Source organism: Sander lucioperca, chromosome 3, assembly GCF_008315115.2.
Source record: "Sander lucioperca isolate FBNREF2018 chromosome 3, SLUC_FBN_1.2, whole genome shotgun sequence".
Taxonomy (NCBI): domain Eukaryota; kingdom Metazoa; phylum Chordata; class Actinopteri; order Perciformes; family Percidae; genus Sander; species Sander lucioperca.
Window position 1 is genome coordinate 13,587,347 of NC_050175.1, and position 14,748 is coordinate 13,602,094.

The 14,748-nt window shown below is 40.9% G+C and overlaps 1 protein-coding gene across 3 annotated transcripts in view; it reads right to left on the reverse strand.

Annotated features, from left to right (window-relative positions):
• Positions 1-14,748, reverse strand: part of LOC116037623 (transient receptor potential cation channel subfamily M member 7-like) — a 48,294-nt gene that overhangs the window by 3,581 nt on the left and 29,965 nt on the right. For all 3 annotated transcript variants that reach the window (XM_035999321.1, XM_031281579.2, XM_031281577.2), the window contains exons 20-36: positions 13,833-13,961; positions 13,379-13,630; positions 12,811-12,985; positions 11,700-11,832; positions 11,376-11,554; positions 11,139-11,271; positions 9,243-10,045; positions 8,146-8,234; positions 7,337-7,433; positions 7,087-7,163; positions 6,949-6,986; positions 4,330-4,358; positions 3,865-3,918; positions 3,118-3,162; positions 2,405-2,470; positions 593-876; positions 179-261 (exon numbers count right to left, since the gene is read on the reverse strand). In XM_035999321.1, the coding sequence (XP_035855214.1) occupies positions 179-261; positions 593-876; positions 2,405-2,470; positions 3,118-3,162; positions 3,865-3,918; positions 4,330-4,358; positions 6,949-6,986; positions 7,087-7,163; positions 7,337-7,433; positions 8,146-8,234; positions 9,243-10,045; positions 11,139-11,271; positions 11,376-11,554; positions 11,700-11,832; positions 12,811-12,985; positions 13,379-13,630; positions 13,833-13,961 (2,666 nt within the window). The remainder of the gene's footprint in view (positions 1-178; positions 262-592; positions 877-2,404; positions 2,471-3,117; positions 3,163-3,864; positions 3,919-4,329; positions 4,359-6,948; positions 6,987-7,086; positions 7,164-7,336; positions 7,434-8,145; positions 8,235-9,242; positions 10,046-11,138; positions 11,272-11,375; positions 11,555-11,699; positions 11,833-12,810; positions 12,986-13,378; positions 13,631-13,832; positions 13,962-14,748) is intronic.

Consider the following 14,748-nt stretch of genomic DNA (forward strand, 5'->3'; position numbering starts at 1 on the left):
CTGGCCTTGCCAAACCACATTGAGCTAAGCAAAATGTGCGACTTGGCAGTGCATAGAATCTTAAATCACACAAAAACATATCAAGATATGAAATTAAAGCTCTTTTAAGATGTGTGAAATGGAAGTGAAGTGGATTTCTGTGTCTGTGTTCTGCCAACCCTCCTGCATGCCCACTTACCTCGGCGAATAAGGAATCGTCTTCGGCCTGATTTGGTTGAAGGCAAATGTCAGCTTCTGAGCAGCTCGTTGTTGTTGAATTTCCTGGGTGACACAGAAACGGCACTTAAAATACAGCCTTTTAAAATATTGCCACAAATAGAGATTCTTTAGCATTCTCGTAGTTCGAATGTTTTTGACATAGAGTTTTCTATGTTTATGTTTTATGGCAATAACTTTTTCATCTTAACAAGGCAGGCCCTTATTGCTTGGCACATTACAATTTAAAAAAAGCTGTGGAGAAAAGCATTCAAACCACAGCAACACATATTTAACTAAAGATAAGACAGGGTCTGTGAAGCCTGTTTGGTAGAGCCCAACAATATGCCTAACATCTTAAAGCAAGTGGGGTCTACTGTGTGTCTGTGCTCCCTACCCTGAGACAAAGGTGCAGCACAGTGTCCTCCTTGTAGATGCTCTGCCAGGTTTGGACCACCTCAGGAAGGAAGGATTTGACTATATACAGATGTCCTGGTTTCAGGATGTCATACTCTGACCAAGTGCAGAGCACCTTGAGGGCCCGTCTGAGTCCTCCGCCCATCTCCTCCTTGCTAAGAAACTCGATTTTGGCACAGAGGCCCCGCTGGGCCCAGGAAGACATGCTGTTGTTGATAGTGTTGGGGGAGCTCTCCTCCAGCCGGTACACAGTCACCGGCTCCCCTGAGGGAACACATTACAGCAGGTGAGTCACAAACACAGATAAACACAGCGTTAGTTTGATGTTTCTTGAAACAAATGTGTCGGCTTTATGTCATATCCCTGTTTGCTGACCTCTGTCTCTGAATGAAAAAAAACCAAAACAGACACACTCACAGCAACAGAACATTGATATACTATCTGTTTACTTGTGCGTCCAGCGGACACACAGCAACATGAATAAATATACAGATGCTCTAATGTTCAATTGGTGATGTAATACTTGTTTTTTTTGTAGCAATTTGACCCATTAACTCTTTATCATGGGTCCATCTGGCATGCTAGGTATTTGACTTCCTTTAGTCACTATTCTGTTGATTACCTTTAGTCCATTCTGGCCTTATTTGAGTACAGCAGAGGAACAGACTCAGAAATGTAAGGACAGAGAAGAGTGAGGGAGATGACATACAACAGCATCCGTTTTACCACATACAGTAGATTTTTTTTAATGCCATAAACGTGTTTAAAAAAACTGCACATGGAATTTTAAGACCTAGAATACAGAGGTAAAAACCAAATTGCCATGACTGCACTCCGGCTAGTTAGAGCAGGCTGGGGAAAGCTAAATCTAAACATAATGAAAAAACAACCACAGCTAAAGTAGTCATAAAAAGGTAACTAGCCCAGCTTAGCAGAGTAACAGGAACGGCCTCTGGTGGAATTCATGAGATTTGTTGAGGTTAAGCTGGCTACAATAAATAACATATTTAAATGTATTTAATTTAAAAACAATTTATTAAACTAGCTCATCGGTTCAAATAGACAAGAAATGCGAAGAATAAACCATTTTGTTTGTAGATACAACATTACCCTGTGCCCTTTAGATAGTCCAAACATTCTAACGTTTTATTAGATTGTATGTAAGGTCTGTGACATATATTATTAATTAGCATAAAAAGGCATAATATTAATATTTTAAAACTTCTATATCTGTTACGGTTTGGTTCAAACCCTTTTTTTCCCTCAACTTCCCTGTTTCTGTAGTTCCTGCTCACTGCCTTTGTAAGGCAGTATAGATTCATGTTTTTCTCATGAGTTGTCTGCAACACAGCATTATACCTTCCTAACACCATCATGATGAAATGCCTAGAAACTGCACAGATCACAAGACATTTAAACTTCAAGACATTCACAGTAACAACAAAAACAGCAAAACTGTGACAACAATATGATTGCCACTTAAAACTGTAACATCCAAATCCTTAAAATCAGTAGTTCCTCTTCAGCAGGGAGGTCTATCTGAATTGTGAAGCCAAAATCATATTAAAAAACAACAACACGCGCAAAAGACAGAACCTCAACAACAGCTTGGGCGTGACTGTGAGGCAAACAGCAGCAGATGTGGGAGGGCAAAAACAATGTTGAAAAACACATCTCTCATCTGCATCCAAACTTCCTCATTCTCCAACTGCCTGCTGTCTTGTCTCAAAACTGTCTGCGGTGTTTTTACCTGACCTGTCATGCCCGGGAATGCACCGTGATTCAGACTTACCCCTAGGAGGTACAGGGGTGAAGGGGATACTCTGGGACAGCCTCATCAAGTTGTTGCGCTCTACAGCTGCAGGAGGAAAAGTATGTGCACACACATAAATAAACAAACAGGTCAGGACAACTGCAGGAGAAGACTGAACAGAGGTGTAACTACTTGTAGGATTATTCATTGCTCTTCGCCTCTGTGAAACATTGATTATTTTCACCCACAGACAGTACTCTTTTTCACCCACAGACAGCAAATTAACTGCAATATAACAAAAAAATACAATCATCAACAGGGTTCATACGCATTTTAACCAATACTTTTCCATGACTTTTTGGCAAATTTCCATGACTATGTTTTCCTGAAAATGTCAGTCGACATTATACAATAAGAATAAAAATCTGTGTTAAAGTTTACCCTCAGAGGTTTAACAATAAAATTAATGACAATTTATGTTGTTCATAGTGGGATTCGTAATATCGCCTCCCGAATAGAACGTTGAGGTTAAGACGACGTGAAATACATTTATTAATCACATATTATTATGCTGTGTTAAAAAAAAATTCCATGACTTTTCCAAAACTTTCTGGGTCTTTTTATGTTTCCAAAACCTTTCCAGGCCTGGGATTTGCATTTTTCAAATTCCATAACTTTTCCAGGTTTTTCAAAACATATGATATATACATAACATGAAAACACAATGACACAACTTATTCTCCATGTCTCACCTGAGTACTGGTAGCTTTCCATGGGCTTGAAAGGTGAGCCAATAGCTATGGAGAAACAGAAGAGAACTGTTCATCTTTTTACAGAATTAGTTGATGTAATTTATTGAACATGACAGTTGGAATTACTAAACAATCATTTGGTCACATAAATGATTAAACTGTTCCAGCATCCACCAGTAGAAGTCTTGGTAACACTTTACTTGAAGGTATCTACATAAGAGTGACATGACACTGTCATGACACATGAACCCTAACCCTACGCCACCTTGACGCAACAGTTTTACTTCCTGCAAGTCACTTCTGTTGCTAGGTAAAGATTACACAAAATGGATTTGCATTTACGTGTTTAAACTTCTTTGGATATTTACTGTTTTTCCAGTTATCTCTGCAAATACAATTTTAACCAGGGCCGTCTTATTATCATCAGTTTATTGGATCGATCGATCGATAGATATAGTCCTATATATTTATCTTTATCTGTAGTTTGTTTTTTACGGTTTGTTTACTTTTTGTTTACTTCCTATATTTACCTATATAAGTTTATTGTTATTGTTATTCTTATACTGTATTTTTTTATACCTCTTTATTTAAAGAGTGTTCTGTAAGCTGCTGAAATCTGCTGCTGGAAATCTAATTTCCTTGCGGGAGTCATCCCAAAAGGATCAATAAAGAGAAGTCTAAGTCTAAGAAACTACTAGACTATTTTCATGTTTCACATTCATGTTTGGTCACGTTTGGGTTACTCACAGTCCTTTCTGGCTCCCAGGTGGGTGTGCCGCGGCGTGTAGAGAGAAACTGCAGCTGTAACCACAGAAGAAGAAAAGCATAGTGAAGCTTTCATCCAGAAACATGAGTAAGCATACATCAAGTACAATCCCTTTTTTTATGATTTTCCATAAACAAAGTTCCGACATTACTTTGGGCTTTCTATTTCAAGTGAAAGATCATCTAATGTAATATACTATGTACTATAACAGTATAAGGTTTTAAATATTTTAGATAGCGTTTTGATATTCCCCATCTACCCCAGATTTTCTTTAACTTCTATCAACCTTTCTTTGTCAGGAAAAAAAACCTCTTTGTGTTCATGTTTTTGATAAAGGTGTTACAGGATGGAGGGTACCACACAAAATCATATTGGATGCCAAGAAAGGGAAAAGGTCACTTTGATAACAGATCCTGCGTGAATGCCGTCAGACCCAACTTACTTACCATTTAGTGCTTCTTCCCCAGGGGCTCGTCTGACAGAGAGCAAGAGACACAACAGAAAGACATTAGTTAAACAAAAACGATAACATCCCATTGTGTAATGCATTACATAGGGTGGTGTGAACAAAGTGTGAATCGGTGAGTGCTGGCTTTAAAGTTACTATATGTAACTTTATAATGATTCTGAAACTGTGTCATTTTTTAATCTAATGATCATAAATGACCTGTAAAGACCCGGACACACAGAGCCAACGACCAAACGTCGGCAAAAAAGGCAGTTGGGCTGATCAGTCTCCGCAAATTGGTCAAAAAAGTGCCTCGGAACACACCAAAGCGACGAGACGTAATAAGTCTCCATAACAGCAGGAGGCGCTAATCTGTATTATCACCCAAAAATAAAAACCGGCAGCTGATTGGACGAACGCGACACATGGGTCTTATTTCTCCGGAAATTCAAAGACAGACCGTCATGGCGGCTTGTTCAGAATTCAGACGATCTCACATTGTACTAAAATAGTTCACCGAAACGTGTTTCTGAAAACATTTTAAGTGAGAAATAGGCCATACAGTTGCTGAATCTGTCTTCATTTCAGATCGACAAAGGTCAGTTTAAAAGATTTGTCAGATTTTGAGAGACTCTAGTCACGCTCATTCCGCTCCCCGTTTCCGGGTTAGCTCTCCACCAATCAGATGGGTCATCTGAGTCCGACTGCCGGCAGTGCCCGCCCCGCCGATTATACATGTCAAATTGGCCAAAATGAAGGACGACGGCACGGAACACACCGAACAGACTCGAGTCACTGACCTCGCCAAACTGTCCAACGGCCGATTATCGGCTCTGTGTGTCCACACCTTAACAGCAAACGAGACAAACCGTGAAAAGAACGCTATTTTTATATAGTTTTTATTAATGCCTTTAACGGGGTCAGATTTTTCCTGGTAGAACGGCTCTACAGTACACATTTTGACGGGTCACAGATTTCTAAGTTATCTTTTGTAGTTATGGCTGATACTGGGGCAGGGCCATCTAGAAAAAAAAGGAAATTAAACAAAGAACAACTAAAAGCTAAAAGGGAAAGACAGACGACGGGTTAAACCCAAGTCAATCTTGGTCGGGCTATTAACAGATGGAGACAATTACAGATTGTAAATGATTCAAAACCGACCCCTAATTGGCCTTCAGGTATGTAATATGTCTATTTGCGCAATGTGGTTGTAAGCCAGTAGAATACATTTAATTACGCCGCCCTTCCATTTAGCCCCCGGTTTTTATTTATTTTCAGTCCGTGTTTGTGTTGGCCTACTATTTTCTTTGCCCTTGTCCCCCTGTAACGTTACTTGTGTAAAGCGTCCTTGGGTTTCATGAAATGCTCTATATTAATCTAAGTTATTATTACGTTGGTTGCTAGAACAAACAGTGACAGTAATACCCGGTTTAGCTCATGATACATCCAAAGTCCGCTAAGTTACTGTATGCAACACTTGAAATGCAACTATGCATCTGTAACGTATTCTCTTATTGTAAATGAATGATTTTCAGTCTGAGCAAAACATTCATTGCAACTATATAACCTCCCCATAACGCTAACTCAGTAATACAGTGGCAATACAGCACCATAAATAAAAAGACCTTTACGACAGCAGGTGCAGTAAAAACACTACCGCTTCTGTCCAAAGCGGCCGCTAGAATCAAAACAAACTGAAAGTTACAAATAGCCGCTTTAAACAAGTGAAAAATAAATAGGCATCAGAAATCAACTATAATCACAAATAAACTGGTCTGGCATACACAGATAACGTTATAGAAAGTGAGTTTGTGGCCTTTGTTGTATTGTTGTTAATCAGTCATGTATATGGGAGTTGTAGTTCCTCTGTTTCCTGCATGTGACAAATGTGTTTACATTACTGTCCTTTCTTCATTGACTAAGCAAAGTTAAAGTGCCCATATTATGAAAAAAACACTTTTTCTGGGATTTGGGGTGTTACAAAGTTGAGAAAAAAAACACCCATGCTGTTTTAAATGAGATACGGGTTTCTGAATTTATCCTGCCTTCAGTCTTCGGGTGAGCTGTTCAAAATCTGCAGGGCTTTCTACGTCATTAGCCAAAACGCTGGGCCCTCGTTCTCAATAGCAAAACACTGCTACAACACACACAAGTTCACCATAATCTACAAAATAACTACTTACATCTCCCTGTTCTGCAGGTATTCCTGTTGGAAAGTTGGAAGTGCGCCCTCATTTAGAAAAAGTCTCCTGGCTAATCCTGCCTTGTACTGACTGAAGTTGGAGAAACCGATAGCTAGCTGATGTGATCCTTACCTAGCTACTGCGCATGTGCGACTCCCACCAAAGATGGTACAGAAGTGCGATGCCTCACTCTGTAGCTAAAACAGAGACCTGAACACACAGGGTGAAAAGAGGAGCTGCAGCAATGTGCAGTACAACAAATATATGGTGTTTTCTGAAAATTAAACCATGTAAACCTATTCTGGTACAACCTCAAAATACAATTATGAACCTGAAAATTAGCATAATATGGGCGCTTTAATATGATAATGAAGTGTGTGTGTGTGTGTGTGTGTGTGTGTGCCCATCTTGTTGGCCAGTGGGAGGAAACTTACAGGCTGCTCGCTTGGGCTGATTTGACCTGAACTCTTTCCTGGTGGAGAAACATGAAGTCGTTAAACACCGACAGAAACCAGCATAAATAAAGTTAACATTTATTTGTTTTACTCTGCACACATAGAGACATTTCTTACCAGAACTGCAGCCCTGGGGTCATCGTGGATGAGGATGTCTTCAGCTGACACTCTGCTCCTGTCCTTCTTTGTCAGAGCTACAGAAACACAATAAACAATCACCAACCATAATGTGTTAGGAGAGACACTGAACATTTAAGAAACAGATGCTGCTGTTGGTTTTTGGGCTGCGATGAACTGAAATGATCACATATCACATCTTTCTCTGCAGATATTTTCTTAGCATCATTTGTTATTTTTGTGAGCTTACAGGAGTCAGGATGGAGGAAAACTGGGTTTCTGTCATACTCTGTGAAGCCAGTGTAGGAGTTGACTGCTCTGATGTGACCGGGACCTTCAAGCTGAGCCTATGGTAGAAAGATAGACGGACAAACACAAAGAGAGATCATCTAGTAACTACATTAATTACAAGATGAGCTACATAAGGATCTGTCTGATTCAGCTCAACAGGTGAATTGATCAATCAACATTGTTCATTCGCAGTAATCAATAAGGGCAGTATGTCACAATGTCGGGGAAAAAGAAATCCCTCGGAGTTTTTACATGCTGGGAAAAGTAGAGACCAACAGCCCAATAAGTCACAGTTGGTTGGTGATGCGTGAAAATCAATGCAGGTTAGACACCAGGCGGAAGTTAGTTTGACAATCACCACACCTTTTAGCAAATAAAGTCTGCATCAAGTTGAAGTTTGGGTAAAGTTTGAATTACCACCTCTGCTAATCTGTTTCCTGGGGGAAACCATGTGGTTCATTTTTACTGTAAGTGGCAAATGATTAAAGGGAGGTGGCACAAGTTACCAAGGAGGGACAAGTTTTTACTTACACATCAGAAAATCTACATGTAGGACCTCTAAAACAAGTGTGTTGACTGATCATCAATAAGCTACAAAGTGTTTACATAAAAGGCAAATATGACAGGAACACAGTTTAAACAAACACCTAAAAACATTGGGCTGTCAATATTATTGACATGGATAAAGGACATTTTTTTATATACTATACTGTCCATGCACCAAACAACCAAATGATGATTCATACATTTATGCATACATACACACACCTGCGATCTGGTCTGTGTGACCGTGCTTTGCTGTCTGCTGGAGGTCTCTTTGGGTGTGGAGTGCTGGAGGTCCAAACTGTCTCTATGTCCTGAAACCAAGAAAATACTGTCAGCCTCCATAAGGCCCATTGAAACTGCCCTTTCACTCTGTGACATTATCAAAATAAACAAAACACTTTTTTTCTCCTAGTAATTCATGTTTGCCTTGTGTAACAACATCCCAGCAAAACAATCCCTACTCCCATTGTGACATCTAAGTCTAATCACTGTGTAGGATTCAAAGACGCACTGCCCAATCTGGTGACATCATTATCACCCAAATGGTGAAATAATCACAGTTCAAACAGCGGATTCTTATGAGAAACTCCTCACCTCCACCTGCCAAACAAATCCTTAATCAATTGCGGTTAGTGCTGAAAACCTTAACCAATCATTTATGCTCCAATCACATTACATGTGAAAACCTCCGAACCACTCAGGAACAGAGAATAAACAAGTCAGACAAGAGGTCCAGACAGAGCAGAGAAAGGAAAAGAACAGGCACAAGCTGAAGGTTTACTGGGATCCTGATCTGGAGATGGACAGGCCCGAGCACCCGGCAGACAAAGTCCTCAACTTAAGTTAAGACTGAAACTCAAACCTCTCATTGTGTTTTGCTCTTGTGCCGTGTTCTTCTTGTCAAGCGAGACTTCTGACCCACTTTGACCCTCATACCAGGACACTGGAGGGGCAGTTGATGCCGACATGTTCCATTCTCTCGTCCTTCCTCTGTGGGGTCTCCTGGGTGCCACAGCAGGGGTGTCACCCAGTGAGGATTCAGCTTCAGTAGCCAGGGGGCCTTCAGTGTTAGTACTTTGGCTACTTAGAGAGCCTGATCTGCCCTTGTCTTTGCAGAATGCCTCGTTCACGGAGCCCTAACCCACCTCCCTCCCTCTCTCTCCCCCCCTCTCTGTTCTCAGGCTTTAGAGTGCAAGCAGGCAAGCAGGCAGGCCGAGCAGAGCACGGAGTCTTAGAGACAATGACAACAGTAGGATACACACACTCAAAGTTTTCACCCTCCTCATCACTACCAGATTTACCCTCAGTCTCGTACTTACCCACAAACGCCCCAAACTCTACAGTGGTGCTGTCTGGCTGGAAGGGCTGCTGGTTAAGCCGAACTAGAGCGAGATCTGGGTGGCTGGAGCCACTGGGCTGGGAAGCAGTGCAGCTGATGTTGAACTGAGCCCTTGAGGAAGGTACATTGGGCAGGCTGGATGGGGAGTCGGAAAGGCCCGGCTCTTGTGGACGGGTCAGCTTACTCTGGGTGAGAGAGCGGCCTCGGAGACGCAGCTCTGGAGGGGAAATGGCCACAGCACTTTGGACAAAGGCACTGGAGCCGACACTGCCTGAGGAGCCAGCCTCTGCAGAAAGGTGCCCGAGCCCAAACAACCCCCTCCTCTCTGGACTCAACGCTGGGTTCAGGTTGGGGTCCAGCCCCATTCCTGCTTCAGGGATGTTCCCGACTCTCCGGCTACTCTCCGTCCCAGCCCCTCCCCCTACACCAATCCCAAAAAGAGAATCTGCAATGTTGGCTCCTGCCAGGGGAAAAGACGAGCCGAAGTAGGCCCCCACACTGCGTTTGCCTATCACAGATGATTTGGAGTGGGGGCCAGTGTCTGTTGCCACAGGACCGATGCTGGGGACCACATTCTTAGAGAGGCTGAGCTCCCTAGTAATCTGATTGTGGACCTTGCTGGCCTCCGACGCCCTCTGAGCAGTGAGGGTCTTCAGGGTGTCTACAGTCAGCGCTGAGAGGTCCTGCAGGTGGCCGATCTGGGAGTCCAATGTGTGCAAAGAGCGTTTTATAAAGTTGACCTTGTTGCCAACCTCCCTCAGCTGCATACCCATGGTCTCAACCCTGGAAATGACAAACAGTAGCTTCAGTTACCCACAGCTCAGCTTGTGTTACCTACTATTGTTAATATTAGATGTTATATTGTTACATTTACAATGGAAAGGATTCATTTCTTCATTTTTATTAAATGACCGATGCTATTGCATGGCATATTCACTGACCTGATTTTGAAAATGTCAGATTTAATGTCACAATTACTGTATATTCAGTAGGCTATGTTACTCATTTGATTAAAAAAAGGCAACCTGTGGAGCAGTTTGTTATAAGTGGGTCTGTTTCGTGTTTTTTGCATGAGGATGCACACATAAACAGTAAAGGAAATGGACACAGCAACGCCATATACTTCAACAGAGACCAGTGAAGTCACTTTTCCGGTGATGGCTGAGCGTTACTGCGCAGCTTCAAACTGAGCTTGACGACGTAGATGTGACGTGAGCAACCTGTCTGAAAGTTGTAAGTCTTCTGGTAGCTGTGCCAAGAGAAATCTCAATCATTCTGAACTTGCAGAGATGGAGAGTGTAGGTATATGTAAGGAGATAACATAGGCACAGGCTAATTATTGCTAACTAAAATGCTAGTTAAAATTAGTAATTAAACTTAAACAGCTAATGTAAGTCTAAACTGCCTGCGAGCTTCTCCTGTACTATACGGTAATTTCTCTACTATGCGACAGTAAGTCCTGTGGTTATGACACAATCGTTAGCCTATTTTTACAAAAACGGTTGCTACGGGGCCATAACGTAAGGTACAAGGTAATGGAGCCTTTTATACATTGTCGTGTTTCTTTAGAAATAAACAATGGACAAATAGAGTTTGCTGAAGCTTTAAACGCTTCAGATGTAAAGTTATTCGCTGTCAAAGTGGCGCCAAAATGAATGGCAGTCAATGGAATGTGATGGCTTGTTAGCCTAGAATCTCCCCATAGGAGGTACACTTTCCGGATGCTCGCTTACCCCCTTGGATGCACATACGTTTGTTAGACCACAAGGATACCCACAATGCATTTTGGTGAGTAACACTGACTGTAAACATATCTTTTGTTTATCTACAAGAACACTTCACAGGGCACTTTTAAGAAGACCAATAACAGTCTCACCTTTCTGAGGTAATACGTATGCGCTCCTCACTTCCAGAGTGAAACTGATCATCCTTTTCATGAAAGTACGTCTCCACACACTGCTCCTCAAAATCATGAAGCTTCTTTTGGTCTTCCTCTGTGAGAAACAGCTCTGAAAGAAAGAAAGAAAGAAAGAAAGAAAGTGTTACTGTTACTGCAGGTTTTTAATAATCAACATGCAGTTTCTGCCAAAGAATGCCAGTAGTGTTGTCGTACTTGGTCCGTAGGTATGCTCCTTCTTCCTCTTTCTACACATACAGAAGAGGGAGTAGATATGGCAGAGGAGGATGAAGGGGGGAGGGAGGACAGGCTTCTCATGGTAGGCCATAATAAAGTGGTAGCGCTGGTACTTCCACACCAGATTAGAAATGGACTTCACTTGCATATACACATTGCTGGAAAACAGAGTATAGAAATTACACCGAGGAGGATGATGATGTTGTGGAGAATGCCAGCAATATATAAAGATTTAACACATAACCCAAAGCTAATGAGTACACATATTGTTGTGGATTTAGCACTGAAATGTTGTGCACTTACTTGAAGAAGGCGATGAGGAGGTTGACCATTAGTATATACTGTACAAAGAGGTAGACTGCTTGTAGCAGAGGAGTCAGCCACACGCCTGCCGAACACAGGTCCTTTACGTTGTTTTCAGTGCTATTGGCACACACTGTGAGGAAGAGAAGCCTTTTAGGATATGCACACACCTGCAAGTTTGCACGCACATACAACTCCCCAAAATATGCTAAAGATATACACACTTATCACATCCAGGTCTTGTTTATTTGCAAAATCTTTAACTAACTATCCCCCTGTGGGTCCAAATCTGACTCTACCACACATGGATACATACTAAGACAAAAGAGGACAATCCTACAATGAAACTACATTGAAATATTAACTGTATTAATATAAAATCCTGTTTTACTTTTTATTTAATGTATTATATTGTGATGTTTTAACTGTGTTAACAGCTGTTGGCAGCATCATCCCTTTACATTAATTGATATATTAGCTTGATATATTAGTACCCTTTACTTTAAAGCCAACAGCTACAATTAGCTTCTTACACTTGATGTGTGGAAAAACGCACTGCAACTAGGATTTGTTCAGAGAAATATTTTTAAGGTTTGTTCAAAAACCTTGAGCATTTTCTTTTTTTTCTTTTCACTATAATAACTTTACAACAAACTTACACTGTGCAATTGACATCTGACTTTTCACCACTTCCAGGTCACAGTAAAGGTTATCATGTGAGACATTTCAACTGTGTGTGAAACCTTGGGATGCCAACTCAGGTTATGGAGAACAGCCAGGTGTTTTGTTCCACCAAAGCTTAAAAAGTGCAAGACTCAAGTGATGATCATTTAATTGTTTCCTGCTATCCAGACCATTTTTAACTGAGTCGAGGCAGTCGACGCTGTGATGAAGCAAAAAGCCCTGCCCTCTCTAAAGAGACCTGTGTTGGCTGCTTTGGCGTGTAAACCATGTCTGTGTGAAAGATGCTGAGGGCATTGATTACGCCATCGGCAGGTTTGATTTCCAGTGCTTGTTTTGAGTGACAATCAGCTCTCATGCCATGGTGAGAAGCTTTAAAAAAAACTGCTTTTACCCTCGTAATCTCCCCTACCGTCCTCATCCTCCTTACCATCGATTTCATAGGCATACACTTCCCCGTACATCATCCAGTACGGCTGGAAGACCACATCTTTGGCCAGCGTCCAGCTGGGCTCCTCGTGTGGGTACAGAATGGCTTTCCTGGGTACGCCATAGCTCAGCAGAACTATAGCCATTATTACCACAATATAAAACATGTTGGCCACCTGCAAGATATGTCACATATACTGAATGAAACATATGGCTATCACTGCTTGAAATAATATTGGACGTCCAATATAGTACATCCAGAGTTTCTGAAGTGCACAGACTCTACTCTTGGGATCAAAAATCAGCACTATTTTATTACTTTTGAGAAAATACACTAACTGTAATATTGCAATTATCACTATTGAAACATTTTGACAGCATTTCTTAGTGTATGGCTCATTACAATTTCACCTACATCAGCAAAGTAGTGTATGTGTAAATAATAAAATATTCTTAAGAAAAACAACATAGTTGGAAAAATGACAACCTTTACACGGTGTACAAAACGTTCATATCTGCTTGCTTTACATCATGTGGTGGTGTGACTATTCACTTTCACAATAACTCACCATTTTAGCAATCATCATGACATAGGGTCCAGCTTGTTGGTTGACAGCCAGGATATCCAGGAGGCGCACATACCAGAAGATGATATTGAGACAATACACCGTCCTCCCGGGGACAAAGGCCTCACCTCCAGCCAATCTCAGGCCAAAGCCGATGAAGAAGGTCACAATGGCCAGAAAGTCAGACACATTGAAATAGTCACTGAACCACACTTTTATCTTCTGGCTTATTTTGCCTGCTTCAGACATAAACATCTGGAAAAAAGAAGATGGAGAAAAAAAAAATATATATATTATATAATATATATAATATAAAATAATGCTGAGGAGACAAGTTAATTTGTAGTATTTGGTCAAGTTTAAAAGGACTACAAAAACCTGGTATCTTCATTACCTTAATTGTTTTAAAACATTAAGGAGCCTGACAATATGTGTCTTACACTTCTGTTGCACATACCTCTCGAATTTTTTCAATGGCAGAGGTGAATATGTAGAGGATGACCACCCACTCTTGAGGAGAAGGCCATTCAGGCATTTTCACCAGGACCACATACGAGTATGTCATCAAGAAGCCCAGGTAGAAGAGCTGACAATAAGAGATACAGAAGACCCATAAACAACTCCAAAAACATTATATAAAACACCTTTATAAATTTAAAGGATAAATTCTTCCAAGAATGGAAATAGTGTAATCTTTTTTTTTAACTGTATGTCATAAATGTGGGAAATGTAGACAAACTGTATATAAGATATGTTGGATGTAGATGATGACTGGCCTGTGTTGACAAAGAGCCTCTAAATATTTTGAGACGAGGTCAGTTGAGGCCCTCGGGGGTAACGGGGTTGAACCTCATCATAGCACTTTGAGTTGGGGGTAAATAGCCTGCCATTTTGACTGAGGCCTCTGAGCTCTCAGAGCTCAGCTGGCGGTTAGCTGTGTGAAAGAAGAGAAATTTCATCTTCTCCGTCTCAAGTGAAAATCACAGTTCCCAACAAAGTCTGCATTCAGAAGGGAGGGGGTGAGCGGTTCAGGGGATTATATATAAAACATTGAAAGGGAAATATTTATCCTTTTATCCTACTAGTCATTTAAAGCTGCAATTATCAGTATTTCCATAGTAACACTGAAAAAGCTACTGTAAGTAATTTGACTTTACTTCTCTTATCAACCCCATGCTAGTCATTACAACTTCTACTATGAGGTGACATCAGTGTTGTGTGTAGAATTCTCCTGCCCTCCACTGGCCAACAATTAATTAATGTTTCTTTTAGTGAAAAATCTATTATTATTATTAACTATTGGATAGACAAATAAATAAGATAAAAGATTACACAGTCAATACTGCTATTATCTTTTCTTACATTTTGAAACT